General features: G+C 31.8%; 2 protein-coding genes across 2 annotated transcripts; one reads left to right on the forward strand and one right to left on the reverse strand.

Moving 5' to 3' along the window:
- Positions 1-8: 8 nt before the first annotated feature.
- LOC131848822 (succinate dehydrogenase cytochrome b560 subunit, mitochondrial-like) lies at positions 9-1262 on the forward strand. The gene is made up of 4 exons (XM_059198764.1): positions 9-60; positions 145-200; positions 279-514; positions 877-1262. Exons 2-4 carry the CDS (start codon positions 178-180, stop codon positions 1161-1163), a joined length of 546 nt encoding a protein of 181 aa, XP_059054747.1. The 5' UTR covers positions 9-60; positions 145-177; the 3' UTR covers positions 1164-1262.
- LOC131848814 (transferrin) lies at positions 1244-20910 on the reverse strand. The gene is made up of 15 exons (XM_059198750.1): positions 20806-20910; positions 19512-19614; positions 16864-17003; positions 13010-13128; positions 10146-10305; positions 9460-9617; positions 7726-7930; positions 7381-7543; positions 6238-6364; positions 5714-5898; positions 4984-5077; positions 4332-4410; positions 3379-3474; positions 2300-2562; positions 1244-1441 (listed from the first exon to the last, which is right to left on the reverse strand). The coding sequence occupies exons 1-15, from the start codon at positions 20867-20869 to the stop codon at positions 1349-1351; spliced, it is 2049 nt and encodes a 682-aa protein (XP_059054733.1). The 5' UTR covers positions 20870-20910; the 3' UTR covers positions 1244-1348.
- Positions 20911-22096: the final 1186 nt, after the last annotated feature.

Below are 22096 nucleotides of genomic sequence, written 5' to 3' on the forward strand. Positions count from 1 at the left end.
GCCGTACATGAACTGACTCTGACTGACAAGCCAATCTGATTGTTTCGTTCAGACTCAGTGGTGAGAAATTACGTCTATTTTGTTTGTTTTCTTGTAATTTATTAATAAAGTCTATATTCTACTCTCTTTTATTGTTTTTTACAGAAGTCTACGACGATAAATAACACTACAAGCACAATGGCATTCTATTGTTGTAGCAGGTTAGTTTGCAAATATTATGTAATGGTAGTGTTTTTGCTCATAATTTGAAAGTGTCTCATATTAATTAACTGTTTCAGATTGGGAACTAAGTCGGTATTTTCAACTATTAATAAGTTCCCTACAGTATTGGGTACTGCTCAATATGCACAAGCAGCGGGTGCAATCCCAAAAATTACCTACAAAAAGTACGAGGAACCGAAGCCAGAACATCATGATATTAGAAATGAAAAACTCAATCGCCCTTTGTCGCCCCATCTCACCATTTATTCTCCCCAACTTACCAGTATGTTATCTATAACTCATCGCGCCGCAGGTCAGTTCTTTCAATTGAATATTTTCATACTGTTACAATACTATTTCAAAGTGACTTAAATTGTTAATATTATTTATTTCACGAATTTAAATATGTACATAAAATCATGTACAGAGTACATAGAGTTTGTTGCTATCATAATGAATTATTCTTATTTAAAATATAGTCAAATGATTCTCAAGTTCAAATATAAAAAAAAAACATAATTGCACTGCAATGATATTGATGCAAATCGGTTTTATTTATTTACCTATTCTATTTGCATTTTATAATTATCCTAATTCTGATACCTTTTTTACATTTGTTATATTTATTACTATGGATAATTCAGGTACATTACTAAAATATATATTATTTTTTAGGGATGATTTTGTCTGGTTATGTAAGTGCCCTGGGGATTGGGGCATTAGTTCTGCCGAATGATGTATCTCACTACATCACCATGATCGAGGGGCTCAACCTGTCCCCAGCAACACTATTACTGGCAAAGGCTATTATTGCAGCTCCATTAGGCTACCACTTTGTCAATGGTATCAGACATTTGTACTGGGACACAGCTAAGGGTTTAACTATCAAGGAAGTGTATGCTACTGGTTATGCGATGCTGGCTGCGTCAGCTGTTGTTACTCTCATTATCGCAGCATTATAATTATAATCATAACACATTAGAATAAAAAAAGATGTTCTGGAAAATAATATTTATTTGTTACCATTTTAAGTAATATATTTAATAAAAAGTTCACAATCAGACTTGTTTTCACTGTGTCATATATTATACATATCATTAAGTAAAAAAAATTTGGTTATGTTTCCTTAATAATATGAAAGTGTAATTCAAGCAATTCCACAGTTAGAAATTACGTCATGGATAGTCTTAAATTTCTCAAAGTCCAGTTTTTCTGTAGTTTGCAATCCTGTTGCAGCATTCTGTAAGAAATGAATTTTATATTACTTGCAATCTATGCTCTTTTCAGATTTTAATGATAAGGATGTGAATTTAATTTTAAAAGATACAAAAATTACAAGCTTTTTATTTTTATGTACTAAACCAACATAATAGTACTCAAACCAGCCTATAATAATTTGTTCTATGTATAATTGGGTACAATACTAACATGTATGACTGTATGATTGCTTCATCATAAGAATGACAATTTTATTAATTTAAAATAAAAAAAAAACAGGTTTGAAAGGAATAGCATATTTTATATAGTTCTTGTTTACAGGGATTGTTGAACTTTAAATAACCAATCTGTTAATTTATTAAGTTAACATATTTTTATTATAAAAGCAATCTTTTTCCATTTGTAATCTATCTATAAGAACCTGAAGATCATTTGTAAGGCTCTTTTGTAAAATTATAATCCAAATATGACAAAGTAATGGAATCTAGCAACTACTAGCAATCATTACCTTCTCTCGGCATCACAGACAATACATATCTCCCTGCAGTAAATCATACATTACCTTTTTCAAGGACTAATATGACACATATATAATTAATCCCCTCCAATCAATCAAATTCAAATGGGTATCAAAATTACGACGGCCTGAGCCGAGGTTCGAACCCCTAGCGGTGCCCTCAGACTTAATTCGTATCTGTCAGGCAGGAGTTATCTTCAGACGATAGACCCAAACCCGCAGAAAGACTTCTGCGGGTTTGGTTCTATCTGTAATAACTTCCTATCGTCCGGTAAAGCTGTAAAGGCCAGCTGCGGCTAATAACATTAGAGTAGTTCGAAAAAATATTTGTATATAATTGATATGTAACAACGGTATACTTACATTGAAAATGATATTATTGTTCTTTAGGTATTCTCCATAAATATTGAACAGATCAATCCTGGTGTCGAGAAGTTGGGCCAAACTTAATGGAGTATGTGCTATCGATACATCAGATATGCTGGTTTTAGCAGCTAGGAAAGTTCTCGAGGGGGCCATTGCGATATTGCATGTAGTATACTTTGAAAGTGCATCTCGGCCCCCAGTTTCTCTGTTTAGACACAGAAGCTCATATTGCGACTCGTCATAATTATGCAAGTCGGCACCTGTAACATAATAATAACAAAAACAATTTTATTTGTAAAAGATTTAGAATACATTACCTATAGGATGTTATCGAAAATGTGGCCCTTGCAAAATCTACTTAGGTATAACAAGCTACAAATCTTTAAGTTCATTAATCTTTAATTATTGTTTGTTTATATAATTATTAATTATTCTATATGTCAAATTATAGTACGTATATCTAGATGTCCTCAGATATTATTTATTTAGGTTTCCGATTATATATTATTTTAATATATATAAATGTTCAGTACGTGTATTTGTAACTCCTAAACGGCTGGACAGATTTGGATGAAATTTTGTGTGTGAATATTGTTATATACAATGGGTTTCAGAATGCTTTGAAAACACAATTGGACCTGGGAAGTTGCGGTTTTTCCGAGTACGACGACGTTTGCCCGGTCCACTAGTACCTAGTTCATAATAATTTAATATTTTGTTCTACCAAAAGCGACTTCAATGGCGATAAACGAATTAAAGATATATAAAATATATGACTAAATCTTCTGAAACTATTAAAATAATATTATACTGTACTAGCTCGTCAATTCGTCTGTGGAATTAAAATTTATATATTAAAATAAATAAAATTCCTGAAATAAAAATAGCCAAGTTACTCCTTATAAGCTAGTGCAAGTGAAACTCCCGTCAAAATCAATCCCGCTATTTCAAAGATTAACAAGAACAAACAGACAGACAAACAATTATTTTTATATTATTGTTTTGTTGTAAGTACCGTATATACTTTCATACGCATTTAGTGAAAAGCTGTTAATTTGAAACAGGTATGAACTTACTCGATACGAATGCAACATCAGCTCGTTCATCTTGAAGACACTTGAGTGGAGTATTATCAGTCGTGCATAATTTCTTCAGCGATGAAACATCAGTACCTAGCCATGGGTAAAAAAATTATTACTTAATTCAATTATAAATAATCTAGATATAATAAAATGAATCTCTATTTCCCTTGGAGAACGATTGAACGACAAGAACGACTTAAAAAAATGTTTATCATATTTTTTTCTTTTGTAATATGTATGCAAAAGGTTCTTACAGGATGAAGAATTAAAAATATTGCGGAGAAAATTTTTAGAAAACTTCATAACCATTTTAACTTTTGCGTTTGGTAGCTATTTGCCGATTCACTAAGACATGGCAACATCTCGTGTCGAGTCAATATATTAGTAAGTTACTGTCAATAATTATTCTGATTACGCGATACATATGTGATTACACAGTGAAGGTGTTTTTTATATGGATAATAATGTAATGATGCACCCTCCTGCGCTAAGTTTACGCTGACGGGGCACTAGTGGAGCATGATAAAATGAGTAATGTCAAATCAGTTAGCCCATTTTGGAAAATGGTAATTTAGCAGGATGTTTTACAGATCGACACCAGCGATTTATACTAAGCTAACTCGAATTTTCAATGAATTCGTTTTTTATGCTAAACTGCTTAAAATGGAGTTTTTTATATATAATAAAAAAAATCGCTTTTTTATGCTGAACTGCTTAAAATGGTGTTTTTTATATATAACAAAAAAATATTAAGAAAAATATAAAAATAACGAAGTTACTGAAAATTCGAGTTAGCTTTGTATAAATAGCTGGTGTCGAGATGGAACCTCGTGGAGGTCAACCTGACATGGTAGATGGTCAGCAATGAGGTTATTACTAAAATTACTAACAATCATCTTCTCCCTCTTGTGAAGGTGTTTATTATAATAAGATTAGGTAATAGATACCTTTAGGATTATATTCCGGCTTATCAACACCAGGTATGCATGAACCACGAGAGAAGAAATCGCCAATGCCTTTAACACACTGAAAAAGGGGTCAAAATTTATAAAAAATTATAGTGTGTTGAAAAATATTTTTCAAATTCGAACTGACCGTGTGCTTCACAGTTTTATGGTTCACTTTATTTAAAATCAAGTGTGTGGAAAAACGTCGTACGATATACCTACGTACGTATTTAACACACTCTGCTCTATTACACCACCGATTTCGACTCTAGCTGTAATTTCGCCTCGTATGTTATAACCACCTTAACGCACTTATATCGTAATATCTATCCTAATTATTATGAACTACAACTAATGAAAGTCACCCTCTCCGATCGATATCCCATCCAATCGTTGATCGAAATTACGAAGGCCTTTGCCTAGGTTCGATCCCCGAGCGGTGCTCTCAGACTAAAGTCGTATCCGTCAGGTAGGATTTGACCTTCAGTCCCTAATCGTTTCGTAAAGCTGTAAAGTAACTGAGGCCAACAATATTAGTCCGAAAAAGCAAGTCGTGGTTACTTTTTATTCCTTTAGGACTTTATTGTGACTAAGTACAAAATTATTAGAACTTTTTAATTAAATGAAAGAAACTGAAATATGTGTTACTTACTTCATTAGAATTTGTGCTTATTTTACCCTTGTTGATTAGATAGAAAAGCGGTGCGTGGAGGCCGCTGAAACTACCGTACGAGTTGTGGCAAGATCTGAAATATCATTTCAGTGTCAACATCATAATAAAGATGTAGGTACTGCACGCAGACAATGTAACTGTCATTAATTGAATTTCCATTTAAATTAAATTAATAAAATATTTAAAGCGATTTCAACAAGGAGCAAAGTGCTCATGATATGAAATTCAATTTTATTCTTCATTTAAAACCATTAGTGGACTACTAATGGTTTTAGACAAAAGCCGTTCTTAGTCCGAGTATAATTCTTGAAGTGAAGTAAGTATATTATGCGATAGGTATATATTATAGGTATTTCTATGATATTTTACCTTTGTGTTGGTTCCCCATAATTATTATTATTGATAATAGATTCAATTGAGAGTGTCACACACACTGATGGTAATTTTGCTATGATTAAAATCCAAATATTTTGTGGACTAAATCTTAGACCATCTAGATTTCGAATCACTTAGCCCGAATTTATTTCATAATTATATGAGGCTACAAAATTAGAATAAGCCGAAAAGTAGATTGAATTCAGTTTTTCGGATCATGATGAATGAATGACTTCTCTATTTTTTCTCTCACAGAAAATATAGTTACATACACAATTATGTAAACAACAAACAAGATTTTAATTCATTAAAACAAATATAAAAAAATACATACCGTTTTCCCCTCAAGTCTTCAATGTTGTTGTACGCGGTACCTTTCTTAACGACCGCGACAGCGTAGTTTGGAGTTTTCTTCTCACCGTACACTTCATGGAACACGGGATGTAGACCATATTTCTTGCTTGCGGACGCTACTCCGAGATCATCCACTGATGTTAGATCTGAACCATTGTCTTGTACCTGCGTTTTTAGTTTTATATTTTTTTAAATTAATTTTAGTTCTAAGGTACTTTTTTAAATAATACTTATGTTGTTTAATGCTTGTCGTTGAGTTTTGATTTCGATACATATGTATTTTTAACAAGCTTCCATAAATAGGTGGTTTTAATTAGACTGTGTTGTATATTACTTGCAAGTTAAGTATCATTGCAAGTTCTGATTTTTCTTCTCGTGTTGATTCCATGCTAATTTCGTCATGAACAAAGCAGTGTTTTTTGTCTACTTTGATGGATACAAAATTACAATAAGGACTATTTTTCTGTGCAGGTTTTTTGGCTTTCAAAGGATGATTCTACTTACACTTTTAAGACACTCTTCTTCCGAACTTTGCTGCACACAATCCAATATCGGCCTAATGTCTCGGCTAAACGCAAACGTGGACATAGACCTGCATTTAGCTAGCGCCACGTTGGATGTCACGCACATCCTACAAACGGAATAGGTTAGTGAGTCATCTTCTGAGGGCTTTCAAGTGTTTCAGGTACCTATCATAAATATATACAGCTCGATAAGACTTGGTGGTTTTTAAACATTGAAAACGTTGGTTTTCTAGTTTCTAGCCATCGATAACTAACTTTCAACTTTATATTCAGTACACAAGATTCGGTTTAAGTTTGGAAAAACGTACGTTGATTGTGAATTCCACCCGCGTCCGACTTGAATTACCCAATTTTGAACTTTATTCTAGGAGTAGTAGATAGAAGAGCATGAAAATTGGATGTGCAATTTTTGTTAGTATTCTATAAGTTTTGTTTATTGTTTTTCTTTCATTCTGTTTGTTTAGAGAGAATTTTTCAGTTATAGGTACTTTTTATTAGTCTAAGCTGAACATACATTTATAGTACATATAGATTTATGAAACTTTATGTTATTAGTTATTTTAAAATTACCAATCAGATTAGACAAGATAAAATGTTACTTTATATAGGTGTACTAGCTGAATCCTGCAGCGTCATTCGAGTAAATTCAGCTCAGGCATTTAGCTGTAAAAAGGTTACAAACAAATAGAAAAATACAAATAGACTAGGCTCACATAATTAGTTTCAATCTGGGAGAATTGTGGTAACGACGCCATTTGATTGGCGGATTGTCAAAGTGGGCGGACTTAGGCGCCAATGAAACGATATCGTCAACCCTCCGACTCTTTTCGGAAATGTGTGAACAGGGTTATAATATTAGTATAGATGGGTAATATGATCATCTTCTAAATTTAACTTAGATTGTGTAATGAACTACTTGCCGAGGTTCGAGAGACTACAGCATTGGGTTTTCAAGAAGGGTATATTAAGGTTTCTTAAGGGTCAACAACGCACATGTGATATATCAGGTATATATCAGCCCTGGTATATCATGCTTAGATAGGCTACGGTAATCGTTTGCCATCAGATGGGCCGTATGCATGTTTACCACTATTGTAAAAATTAGGAAAAATGAGAAATTTACCTGACAACCAGTTCTGGAGCTCCGTGTCCTCTCTCAATGACATCTGTGTAGTTAGCTTTGCTGAGATAGGCAGTTGGCTTGATTGGTATGTTGTCTGTGACGTGGTGCATCTTCTCCGAAAGACCTAGGACTTTTGTGAACCAATCTGGTTTACTGGTGGCTCCTACAATAGAACAGTTTATTTTAAAATATATACATTGTTTTGAAATCTCTTATGTAAGTACGATTTCGATATAGAAATTGTTTCTTATTTCAATATTTAACATACGTGTTACAGATGCGGCTGATTTATTTTAATAAATGCATGATATATAAAAGAATTTTACTATTAACTTATAAACGTACCCGCATCAGCCAATTGTTTGACCTTTTCCCTGAGTGGTGAAAGTTGGGCCAAGATATCGTTGTGACCAATCAAGCCCTGCCAAGGTCTCGCGGCCCATGTACAAGGTTTACCACCAACTGGGACCTTGGTTCCGTCCACGCACAGATAGCGAAAATCTGTCGGATTCTCAGGTGACGGCTTGGCGGGTATCGTGCCTAGTGGAAGCTACAAAGTAACAACAACCAATATTAGTATCATAAAACCGTAGTGGCTCAATGGTTTTCGACTTGTATTCCAAAGGTGAGTACAAATCTGACTGATACATAAAAAAATATATTTTTACATTCCGTCTACATATCCTGTAATTAAAACACCGACAACAAACAAAATGATTCGAGACTTGTGTTTATAACGCCTACAATTACAAGAGGACGATTTTGACTTTCCCTATCTGGCCAAATATTTCTTACTACTCATTTTGTTACTATTAGTGCTATTAGTATCATGATGAGCATATAAATCATGCAGAATAAAATTTGTTATTTTAAGACCAAAATTACCTATTTACATAAATATAGTCTTCTCATTTGTGTACACTTTTTAGGGTTCCAGCACCAAATGTTTTGTATGCCATTTGCCTTTAGATCTACATAACGTGTAAACTGTTTGTATAGGTATTTGTAAGGTATATCACAACAATTAAACAAGGTTATAATGATCTTCATTCATTGTCATTCACAAATAAGTGCACAGAAATTACATAAATATGTTTAGAAAAAAAAAATCTACAAAGAATATGTATAATCACAGGATCAATAATCCTGAACTATTTAATAACATTACGTATATCTCAATACATATTAATGATAATACGTTATCTTCAATATTTTTGAAATATACAGAATCCTATTTATGTGTGACCGACACGCTCTTTCTTTAGTAACTTTTGTCCTAGTTGCAAATACAATATCTTCCCGACATCTGCAAGGAATACTAATTATAATATTCAATGACATGAAGTAGGTGATTTTAGTGCTGATTTAGTAACCTGTTGTTCCTTCATAGAATCCCTACTAATATCAAGAGCTGAAGAGTTTGTTTGTTTTGTTGAACGCGCTAATCTCAGTAACTACGTTTCGTATTAAAAAGTAGTTCTAGTTTTTTTTTCGGACTACTCTTACTGTTGTATTGTTGGGTACCGCTGGCCTTTACAGCATCATCGGACGATAAGGGGTCCTGTAAAGGTCAGTGGTCGAGGCAAGTGCAGATGGCACTGCATACTTGCAGAAGGACTTATGGTGCGGCTGCTCTGTATACGTCAGGTATACGACTTTAGAGTTATTTTAGTGTAGGATAGCCCATTTATGAAAAAATATGACAAATGCTATTGGCCATATTTATTACATTTTTTATTACATTACGATACGAACAATGAAAAGCGTAGTATGAAAATTGTTGAAAAAGCGGGCAAAATGTTATCCTTTTGAGAGGTTCAGTTGCGTCAGACACAGAGTGGTTGATAGACATTATATATTATGTAACCAGGATGATATTTTTCTACGTACACAATCCAATCTTCATAAAATTCCTATAGAACCATATACATACGTGTAAATTCTGTCGATTGCACAACGATTAAATGAAATAATCAAAATATGGAATAGAACAGGCGATTTTGTTGTTTTTCAGTTCGCATGTTGCCAAATGTATATAGTATTCTATTATTATAAGCCATAAGGTGTATTTTTACTTACTCCAAAGAATTTGTGTACATAGAAGACTTTTGTGAAGGCAACTTCACCACCATTGTGGGCCAAGCACCTTAACGCCCCTTCGTAACCACTGTAGTCATCGGGGTAGTCACATTTGTCAGGATGTTGGCACAGCGCACATAATTGATTGTATTGGGACTCTGAAAATCATTTATTTTATTTTTTAATTTAATCTATGGTTATTACCACGGTGTATAACAAATACAGAGTGTAAGCTTTCCAATCAGTGCTCAATCGTATATCATGTTTTTTTTATGATTCACTCAGGACCACGAAATCCCACTCTAAGCAAAGCTTATGTTAACAGTACTAGACAACTCATATAAATATATATTGTTTTCTGTAAATACATACATAATATATGTACATAAAAAACAATCATACTGATGATAAAAAAGTTTCTACTGTGCGAAGAATAGAAACCGAAACCACCGGAAATAATGCGGCGTGCTAAACCATTAGACGATCGAGGCCGTCAATGTTACGTCGTTACTAATCAATCATTACCAATCTTGTAAGACATTTTTTTTAAAGCTATACTCAGGAACCGCTTGTCTAGTACCAAGATCACTTGTCTAGTGCCCATAACCCAAGCTCTGCTTAACATGGGAGTAAATAGGGCTGTGTGAATTGTCAAAGAATATTATTATTATTGTGTATTTTCTTACTCCACGCCGATGTGGTTTTTACATCAGGCGACCAAGTGCCAACAATGCACGATTGTTTGAAGAAAGTGGATAGAGCTCGCAGTTCGTTCTCCTTTGGTGATATGGAGTGATCATTCATCTTCGGAAATATCGACCTCTTCATCAGCATTGTTAAGGGAATCTATGAGAAATACTCTTACGTTAGTCATTGTTTATCATTAAATTTAAAAAAAAGTTATAGTTTTTTTTTTATCCTTTAGGAGCAATAAAACTTATTGCAAATGAATTTCGTTGAATTTATGTACTTATATTATTGAAAATAAGTTAAGTTGGTGACCAAGTTGACCTATATGATTAAGACATAAATAGTTCTTGTTATGAATATTTTCTTCTATTTCAAATTTCTGTTTAAAGGATCCGAGTTACTATGCACAGGTGATTATCTACCTACACATACAGTTATTGTTATTGTGTTTTCGATTTCCAATTCGAGTTTATCAGAATCAGAATCGAGGCTATCATAATTCGAGTTTTCCCCTGCTATCACATACAACACAATAAGACAAGAAATGTCATATAATAATAATTATAGGTATAGCTACTTAATAAACAAAACAAATATGAATATTAAAATTCAATATTTATACAGGAACCAGTTAAACTTTACATTGATGATCGTAAGACTTTTGCAAAGTTGTGGAACTCGTTTCCATCAGTGTAAATAATAAAAGTTTATTAACACAAACCAGCTTATAAGTAGGTAAAAATTAAAGAAAATGTAAAGAGCTTCAATGAATTAAAGTTATTAATTGTTAATTAGTTATTTCGCACACATAAACTAATTCAGAAGATACTGGTGAATGTAGGGAATTTAACGTAAAAGAAGATACTTCTAAAGAAAAGGTAGCTACTCGTATGTGAAAGAAAACGCAGAAGGGATGTGCACCCGTGTATAACTGATAGGAAACATTAACTAAACATTATAGCTAATGTAATTATGTATATTTTGACTAAGTAGATATATAAGTTACAATATTATACATGTTTTTTATGTAATTTAATGGCAAACAAGATGGCGGTTCACCTGTTGGTAAGCGGCAGCCATATATATATATCTATGCACAAGAACAGCACTATGATTATAACATTATCATGTTATACTGCCTAATCTGCACGTTATAACGTAAACAAATCTTACATGCAGCTTGTGCTTGCTGAAATTGATGATAGCAACAACTTTTTACAGCGTACCTCTGGTAAGATGTATATTATTTACGATTTTTCTTTCCTGTGTTATGTGTTTATGAATTATTTATTAACTTAAATTATTTAATAAAGCCGTATATATGAATTACTGTTCATCCCAAGGGTTGTATGATTCTACCAGTCTGGTTTATATTAAGATTGGTATCGTACAGGTGCATCTTGTGTTGCAATTGATTACAGGCTTTAGTTGCCGCAGCTGTAATGCGGATGATACTTATTCTTGCTTGCAAATGCATTATTAATCTATTTTTTTTTAACTAAAACATCAATATTCTAATTCAATATTCTTACTTGTTCTGTTCACTACCAAAAAGAATTTCTATTCAGTCATGTATATTTATTATCTTGTAGACGAAACTCGCTGATATGAAATATCAAATAAAGCGTGTATGAAACATTGAACAATTTCATGGAAATATCTGATGTGGCGGCAAATTTCCATCCAATGCATAGCTGATGAAATTTCTCTTCCGATTAGGTACAACGTAGCAGGATTTTCGTCAAAGTCACTCGGCATATATTAGGCTGATTTATGATTCCATTGATTTTTCCTTCTTTTATTCTGGTTATATTACGAGTAGATTATATGCCTAACTCTATTTGAAAGGACTCTACATAAGGAATGTAGTAGAATAAAATAATCTTTAATCAATTAAGCAAGGACAAGAGACTTTGGTGGCACTTCTTTGAACAAAAGTTATAAAATTTTACATATTTATTATTAACACTCATACTTAGTATTAACATTACTAAACAACGCTAATTATAAACATCAAGATATTAGACAAAGATTATGAATAAAAAAACTCTTTTGATTTTTCCGTTTTTAAATAATTTCTTCAGCAGTAAAAGTTCCCTATATGGGAAATATAGCATACCATGTTTGATTTATGATTAAAAAGTAACATTTTCTTTTTCACAACTAAATGACAATAGATTATTATATACAGCTTAAACACAAGAATATGAACAGAATATAAATAAACGATCTATACGACGTAATCTTAACGTTTATTTTTCTTGTATATAGGGAACGTCACCATTTTGAATACATAAATGACGATATCGACAGTATTCTCTTTATAATGCATATGCCAAAGACAATAGTTCAATGCAATAATTAAAAATGTTCATAGTGAGCTCTGGCTGAAATATTTTTAATCTGTATATGTATCCTCTGTGGTCACAGAATAGAGTTTAATTAATATTGAACTTATTCGTTAAATTAGTAATACTTTATTCGTTAGGTGTAGATGTAGTTCATTTTAAAGAATATACCTACCCAAAAACACAGTGAATACCCATTTCGTAACGATTGCTCTTTAATTACTTTGGGTCCCTCGAGAACTTTAAAAGTCCTTTTCTTTGTCTTTCTGTGATTTTTCTTCGACTTTATTGAATAAAAACAAAAGTAGGCGCTCTCAGGATTTCGGGCCGTCTTCAGAAAAGTTGCTAACTGATTTATAAGCGTTTTTTAGTTGACTTCCCCCTTGTTCCTTTCATGCTAGTTAACGTCGACATGAACAAAGTAGAAGTATACCTAAATGGTATATAAATATTCCCATAAATTCCTTTTAATCTATTATTTAGGGTTTTATAAAAAAAAAAAGATTCCTTACCTTATATCCAACGTTCCTGTTCACGCCAGTATGACATGATTTTAACCCCTTGAGCTGATCCAAACTGTTTATTGGTAGATCCTTGTGAACTACTATTACAGCTTGGTAACGGAACTCGGCTGGTGATAAAAAAAAAATATGTTTAAAATTGCAAAGAATCTGAGCATAGCACAAAATGTGAGAAACGCTTAATAGTCTGCCGTAGATTAATTATAATTTAAGTAGTCTTACAATAATATATCTTGATATTGTAAAAATAATGTAATTAGACCATATATTTGTATAAGTAATTGCAGAAGACAGTGAAACATTTATTCTAAGATCTTTTGTTATTTGTCCACGATAAAGAGCATCAATTAAAAAAATTTGAATTTCGAATATCGAATTTTAAATTGTAAATTACGAATTTCTTTTATCATGTTTTGATTCTCGAATTAAGATTTTTAATCGATTTTTGAATTCAAAATCTTGCTTACACGAAACTACGAAATTAAATATAATTCATATTCCGGAGCATTAAGATGTAATGCGTCCCAGTAGTTTATCTGCTATATGTCATGCTGACCGAAATACATGTAAGCTATTTGTATATAGCTTTTTGCTGCAGTTTATTCAAGCAGCAAATCACTGATTTTCATGTACATACGCCTAATAATATCATATATTCTTACTGTGAAAACTTTGGAGTTCGATAAATATACAAAATTCGATTATAATTCATATATTAATAAATTGAATTACGAGAAGTACATGACAGTCTTGTTGAGCATCGATTTACAGAAGACATTACAATCGGTCGATCTAATTATGAACAAAGGGTCTTATTCGATAACAATGGGTCGCATATGGTCATAACACTTCATTTTTACGGTTTTCATTATTCTTTATGTTGCCATACAAAGTGCAATGGTATTGGTATGCGCCATGTGTGCGATATGGCGCAAAACTAATAAGCGGTGCCAGAAAGACGTTTCTATTTCCGTCTTTTAAAATAATATCTCGCAAAATAATAAAACTCTGTAGAATGCTGACAGACCGTTTTTATTAATACTCTGGATTCTTCACACAGTGCCATCTAGTTCCAAGTTAAGCAGAGCCTGTGTTATGGGTATTGGACAACTGATACTTAGATACATTTTTTTGTAAATACATACGTAATATACCAAGAATACACCCAAACCCATAATACAAATGTTTAAAACGTGCGAGGAATCGAACCCGCGACCACCGGCGCAGTGTGCTAAACCACTAGACTAGCGACGCCGCGCCGTCCCGTTATTTGAGTCGTACACGAAATGTATTGGCTGTAATGAGTGGCATAAGTAGCATTATTTTAAATTTTATGTTATATACCTAAGATACAAGTTACAATAATAAATATTTTACTTCTTTCTGTTGATCTGTGGTTTATTGGATTATTGAAACAATGCTTAGGTACTGTCTTTCTTTTTTAGGTATGCATTATGAGGTGTTGCGGATGATAGCTTGACTATAAAGGAACAGTACCTACCTATTTATCTTTATATTTATTTAAAAAAAAAAAAAAAAATATATTGGGTACAGTAAAGATTTAATTAAATAGTTCAGGTTTGATCTTGGTGGCCTTCTATGGAGTCTATACATTTCAGGAGAATACAATACAACAAAGGCAAAAGATAGACAAAGACTTCATTATTAGAACATCAGGGAGGTAAGATAATTAAACAGGTAGGTATAGGAGTAACATTTGACCTGTATCCATAATATCTATTTACCGACACCATAGTGCATAAATAAGAGTCACCACAGATAAAATAGACTACAATGTACCGAATGTACACTGTAGTAGTAGTAATGGACACTATTATTGCTATTCGCCTGTTCCTAATTTAGTTCTGTTAGATTGATCATCACGCGAATCCTCTTTTTTAAGGAACTGCAATAGCAATGGCAAACTCACGGTGCATGTCTTTTTTTGTCGACGGGGCGAATGCAGATAGCACTTCAAACCCGGGGAAGGAAACATCGAGGGGCTGAAATCCAACTCCTGCCTGACGGAAAGTCTGAGAGCACCGTTACGAGGTTCGAACCTCGGCCTAGGCAGTTGTAATTTTTAATTGTACGTTTGAATTGAAAGGGGGATCGGAGGAGACATTTTATACACACGACCGTCGCTTATATACGTTAACAGAACCTTGCATATCACGTCATCATATGTCGCCCACAATACCCTTTATACGTTGCCATTCCAGGGGACTAAGATATTATACGTCCGTAGTCTGTAATTTCCTTTTGAAATCATCGTGTTTAATTACTTGATCTGTGTGACATAATCTCATCATACTTCAATTATTTATTAATGACCCGCGAGCAAAACTTAAACTCAAATAATTTGTATGATCTTTCGGTCTATTTTGGCATGACACATTTTTATCACTATCAGCGTAGCCATACCTTTAGTGGTGTACACGTAATTATCGCCATTCAATCATCAGTACGAGAGCCGAAATTCATACTGTACGAGGTGGTACAAGTACGTAGCTTTCTCTAATTTAAATATTATGTAATCTCTATACACTTAACGGAGTCTTATCATCATAATGATTTCTTTGGCGTAGTACATTGGCTCAGACTTTTACGTTATTACATTTCTGATGGGAGGAACATATTCTCAAATTGTCTATGACACAACCGAAATTTATGACATTTACTGATTAGTAATACTTCTACGCTTATAAGAAACAGGTTACACAAAATTATTCAAATCTTGTAACGAGTAATTCACACTGTAACAATAAGATAAAGATGGAACTAATGTTCGGCATCAGTCCATATACTCAATTTCAATTCTATTGACATTTTAAAACATAGATAATTTATTTATCTGAATTCTTAAATACCTTTTCTATTTTTATGAGAAGCATATTTACTCAGTAATCTTGGTATATTTTTATTTCCAAAGCATAAATGTGTATGAACAAATAGCAAGAATAAAATTATTTTAATTTTAATTGATTATATATCAAATGTATTAATAAATATTATTTTTATCTATATTATTTTCAAACTAATTTCGATATTGTGTAGGACTTGCCTGAATGAAAAACACAGTACGGTAGGCAAATCGATTTACGATGGTACAAATAAAAGAAGTAAAAAGAAAAGACGTCTGTGTTTATAAAACAATAGACTTTGTTTTCGGCGGGAAAATGAGCGTCGATTTGTTATGATTTCAAATAAGAAAAGAATTATATAATTTGAATGAGTGATTTTCTGGTTGATTCTAGTCGTTTGAACCAAAATACCACAGCATAATTAATTTAAAATTTATATAATTTTAATAATATGTAAATTTTAAATTAATGTATTATTACAAATAAATAAACAAGTAAATTGTATAAAACTTAAATCAAAACCATGCTCTTTTTTTAAAATTTTATACCTATTTAAAAATATGAAATACAGTTGAATGTTCTTTTTTTGAATTCCGAATGCGTCATGTAGAATTTAATTTTGTTTACAACTCAGAATAAAAAACATATTAATGATGTTATATATAAAATGGGACTGTCACCATCAATTTCAAAATAATCACATGCATTACAGAATACACTGCATTACCCATGTATGAGTATAGTGTAATTTTTGTACGTAATAAGTCACAGTGATGCATTGGCTATATAGGCCTTTCTGTCGATGCTGTACCTAAATCTGTACATAGAACCGCGTATATGTGGGTATCTGTGAGCATATTACCTTTTATGACTAACCAGACGTAACATTATTTATATTTAGCTGTTAAAAAGTTTTTATTTTAGGATTAATATTTGTCTATAACATCTCAGGATTTGAAATTAAATTAGGTATCGACTTACCATCGGGTTCATCTTCAGTTCTGAACTCTTGAAAGACAACAAAATCTTGATTAGGCAGTTTGGATGCAACATACATATCTTCAGGGTCAACCGGTACAAAGTCAGCTTGACGTTGTTGAATATAACTTAAGCATTCCACTCTGTAACGAAGAAGTTAATGTTAGTCTAAGATTATTAAAAAATATACGACACCGCGCAAACTTATCATGCACATCCTACATAAACACAGCATTGAAAATTAAGTTTTATAATACTTCAAACTGCCCTTTTGAGCAAACCAAAATTTTATTTAAGTAACATCTTGTACCCAGTTTCATACAAAATTATTTTGTTGCAATTGACGTAATTCTAAACAGTACCTGCTTTTTAAATTCCGAGAATAGAAGTTGCTACTCGTATATACCACAATTCAGATTTTTAAAATAAGAATGTAAGTTGTATGGGCGGGAGAAGGAAGTGAGACTATTCGATGTGGGTGAAGCAGCTGTACTACCAGACTATTATATGTTATCTGTGGTTAATACATACAGATTTTGTACAAAGTTATGTTCTGGTTAAAAGTAGACTAGGCTGTACGGTCTAAGGATCTTTGCCTGTTCCATCACTGAAAAGGAGATGGACGAATATGGGGAAAAAAAAAAGTTATGTTCTGGTAAAATCCAATCTGATTATATTATTATTATCTATACATATAAATAAAATTGGAGTGTGTGTTTGTAATATTGAAATAACCGTTTTTTACTACATGTATATGAATATAAATACGGTACATACACCAAAATAACATTTTTTTACAATTTTTGTCTGTCTGTTAGTTCCGGCTAATCTCTGAAATGGCTGGACCGATTTTGACGCGACTTTTTTTGGCAGGTAGCTGATGTAACAAGGAGTTAGGTTTTTATTTAGGCTACTTTTATTTTAGAAAACTAAAGTTAAATTCCACGCGGATGAAGTTGCGTGTACAGCTAGTAAATATATAAATTCGCACACTAAATTTAGCCCATTGTTTACAATATCTACTCATTAACATAGTAGTTTTTAAAAAAAAACTCAAATATTTATATTAATGTACCTACACATAGACTATCTGGCCACTAAGCAAATGCAATTCGTGATATGAATATTTATCAGAAACTAGCTACTCGCCCGGCTTCGTCCGGGTGTACATGTATTATAAAACTAATAATAAATAAATAATATATATAAACCTTCCTCTTGAATCACTCTATCTGTTAAATAAACCCGCTACAAAATCCGTTACGTAGTTTTAAAGATTTAAGCATACATAGGGACGGACAGACAGCAACTGCGACTTTGTTTAATACTATATAATGATGATGCTCATGATATTATCTGTAACTTATACGACAAACGAGATTTTGTTAGTTTGGTATAAATCTAATGATTTCTTGCTGATTTCTTACAATACATTTATGGTCATAGTTCGACTTAGATGCATGCCTGCCTGTGATACTCTTTATGAGTTGTACTCTAAATCATAGACCATAGACATTACTTTGAGAATCTCCATACTCTGGTATGGAGATTCTCTGTAATGTCTATGGTTTTGTCTAAGGGGTTTCCAGTCGATATTTTCTTCCCATTATGTAAATTGAATTCAGTGTGTATGTTTTATAAGCGGAAATTAGTACTAACCAGGAAATTTTATAATGTAGAAAATATCAGAACATTCTATACGAAGAGCAACAGGAAATTAATAATCTGATCTTATAAGCACTGTATGAGTATAAATAAAAGACATTACGAAAATATAAAAGTTCTAGGGATATTGTCATTTTGTCTGCGTACCAGTAGCTTCTATATAAATCAAATGCTTCTGAATAATATATATACATATAATAAGTAATACCAGTAATATCATAATATCTTTGGTTGAACTTTAAAATAGCCAGGTCTATTGTCAAACTAAGGTAGGGTTGCCAAGCCCGAATTTAAAAAACCAAGATTTAAAGTTCAAAATATCAGGACTATCCAGTTTAAAAACAGAACGCAGTAATAGTTATATTGATATGTAGTAAAATTCAAGTAATTAATATAATCAGGTTTTTAATAAAAAGTATTTGAATCAGTAATTAAGAGGCGCGCATATTTTTAAAACCCAGTACGCTGCCAAATAACTATTCAGGACTTTCCAGGACACCTTAAAAACTGGGACATGTCCTGGGAAAACAGGACGGTTGGCAACCCTAAACTAAGAAGAACTAGGGTGGTGGTCATGATAAATGGAAAATCGCAATGCCTTCAAAATAAAATAATAATAATGATATACTTTTACGATTATTATCCCAGATGGGGTAAGCAAAGGTATTATTAAATATTGACGTCGTTATTTATCAATTACACACTAATATTTGTCAACTCCACATTTCGTTATGCAGGGATATTTCAATGCAATTTAGTAGGCAACAAGCTTACTACTTTCTGATTAATTTGGATTGATGTCTGTTTTCATTACTGGAGAGCCATTAAAGTATATAAATTGATTAAAAATATATGAATTGAATAAATCTAGAGTTTTTTATGTCGACTAGATTGTATTCATGACCTTTTTGGTCTAAGTCAGGGTAGTAACAAACAGAGACTATACAAGAATGATTTCAGTAAAATCAAATTAATATAAAACATACCTGTCTCTCGCTGGAACACATTCTATGATAGCTTTGCTCTTTGTTTCCACATCCAGCATTTGCTGGCAATCCTTTAAATATGGTGCAGGCACACATAATTTATCTAAAACGTAAAGAAGGATACATAACAGTAACACTACGTAATAATAATCCCATCAAAAACATAAATGTGAAGTGATAGCCGAGTTTAATATTATGATATATGCCTTGATTGTTGACTTCTACGACAAAAGAGGTGAGATCTAAATGGGTGCCAAGTTCAATGGTCTGTCCTGAAATGTATTTATAACAATATAACATATCATTTCTTCTTATAACTTAGGATAATATACTGTAGCCTAAGGTCTAACTTGGCCAGTTCTCATATACCAATTATTACTTTCGATTGCTAGTTACTACTAATAATAAAATAGGAACCGACAAGTAACATGTTTAGAACTTGCGAAGGCTACAGTATATTTCGTATGTCTAGATGACTATAAATAATTGAATTCGAAATTTAAAACAAATGAACCTGAATGTCCAATCTCTTTTTTTAATTAAAAATAAAAAATCCTACCATATAACCCTTCAAATTCGTATTAGTTTATGTTTGTCGTTGAGGTTACAATACATGCATAAATAACAATAATATTCCGTCACGACCGACATATTAGATAGGGTAGGTAGGATATTGTAACCTATCGACGTCACGGTAAACACAACACTCGACATGCCCACAATTCGCATTTCCTACACGTTTATCGAATTAATATTTGGTTTATTCTCAGTGTTTTGAAAATGTATTTACTAACGATATGTAATAAAATCCACAATAATTGTAAACTTAAATAAATGCGATGAAAAAAGAAATGTGAGCGTTCTTCAATGATAACCCCAACTATGATAATAGATATTTAATCGTCCTATATAGTAATATAAATACTGGTAGGTATATGAAATAGGTACTTACTGTTTGTATTTATACGGACAAGTTAAATAGAAATGTTTTTACTGTATATTCTGGCTATATAAAAAGTACAATAATGTTGATAAAATACAATAGATAATGTATATTTAGTTACTAGACGATTTCCATTATGAACTGTTTTGTTTAAAAAAGGCGACAAACAAAAATAAGTATATTGGACAAAATTAATTTATTCCAATGCATCCAGTATCCAATATTCCATTCGATATTCAAAAAATAATATTACATAACTATTTAAAGCCAAACACAAATTCGAAATTTAAATAACCACAGATTCTATAATGTATTAAGAAAATAAATTTAAAAATAGAATAAAGTACATACAATTTGATTTGCCGTAGACACAACCGGCCAGTGCTATCAATAACACAAAACACTTCGTAGTCATAGTTATGTGATCACACTGGCTCTTGTAAATATACTGCAACTTGTTTGACCACCACCAGTTACTTTTATATTAATTCACTATCTGTGTTTTTAGAGGTACGGCTATATAACAGATATGTACCATATTGGTTAATAGTCTAAGTTACCGACTACTGGAACTGATACGGCTTTGTATGACACTGTTTATATTTAGAAGACGAAAATGTACGTATTTGAGAAAATAATTAATAATGTTATAGATTGGACAATATAATTTTTATAAAAAATGTACACAACTGAAAAAAAATATCGACACGATAAATGAAAAATTAATATAAAAAAAAAATACATCATTCATTGGACTTTATTATCATTGTTGCCACTTTGAACAAAATCGTTTAAATATTTAAAACTACATATAGATTGTATGCAGTTTTTTAAATTGGTTTTATATGTTTGTTATGTAGGTGTAATAAATACTTGTCTCTAAGAAAGAAATTCAACTGTTTTTTTTATTTTGTTGCACTTATTTTGAGGATTTTTTTTGTATATTTACAACTTTGATGGCTCCATACTAAGTAAAATTATTATTATTGGAATGATACAGGCTAATGTCTAGTCGCAAATATTAATTACATAAGTAGTTTATTAAGTTTTTATTATTTTAATATCTAGTAGATTCTTAGATCTATCAGAGTCGCCGTATGTTCTGGGGAGTGCTTAGATTAAATAATATCAGTTATACCTACTAACCAATACAAATATATTCGGATAGGCACATTTTGCATCCAGATTACTCCCATTTTGGTAAGCTATTCTAATAACATGTAAAGGAAGTAGTTTTTAAAAGTAAAAGTACGCCAGTAGAACGTTTGATTTCAAAATCGAATTTATTCATTCAAATCTAAATTCAATATTCTAAAACATTCTCATTTCTCTTTATCATTTGATAAATAAAATTTAAAATAAAGTTTATCTTGTCTTTACTTAACAAAAAACTACTTGAACATTTATTATTACGTAATAATATTGTTTAAACTGTTATAATAATAGCATTAAGGAAAAAACAAAGGAAAGATTGTTACAAAATTAAAGAAACTATCGATAAAAATGTACTAAAAATAAGAGATACAGTTTATTAGGTATTTTGCATTATTGTCTCCAAAATCTTTTATTATAAATGTATTCCGCAAATTGGCTTATGATAGATTCTATGTTTAGTATTATTAAAAAAAGGATAAGAAAGCAG

Source organism: Achroia grisella, unplaced genomic scaffold, assembly GCF_030625045.1.
Source record: "Achroia grisella isolate CSIRO2021 unplaced genomic scaffold, CSIRO_AGI_Agris_v1 utg5936, whole genome shotgun sequence".
Lineage (NCBI taxonomy): Eukaryota > Metazoa > Arthropoda > Insecta > Lepidoptera > Pyralidae > Achroia > Achroia grisella.

Bases quoted from the DNA above. Each gene is read 5' to 3' on its own strand.
- LOC131848814 (XM_059198750.1), bottom strand. From the start codon at position 20,869: ATGACTACGAAGTGTTTTGTGTTATTGATAGCACTGGCCGGTTGTGTC. The intron at 7,931-9,459 runs GTAAGTAAAAAT...GTTACTTTGTAG, and splicing joins ATGTACACAAATTCTTTGGA to CTTCCACTAGGCACGATACC. The intron at 5,899-6,237 runs GTAAGTAGAATC...CTAAAAACGCAG, and splicing joins AAGAAGAGTGTCTTAAAAGT to GTACAAGACAATGGTTCAGA.
- LOC131848822 (XM_059198764.1), top strand. From the start codon at position 178: ATGGCATTCTATTGTTGTAGCAG. The intron at 201-278 runs GTTAGTTTGCAA...TAACTGTTTCAG, and splicing joins GCATTCTATTGTTGTAGCAG to ATTGGGAACTAAGTCGGTAT. The intron at 515-876 runs GTCAGTTCTTTC...ATTATTTTTTAG, and splicing joins TATAACTCATCGCGCCGCAG to GGATGATTTTGTCTGGTTAT.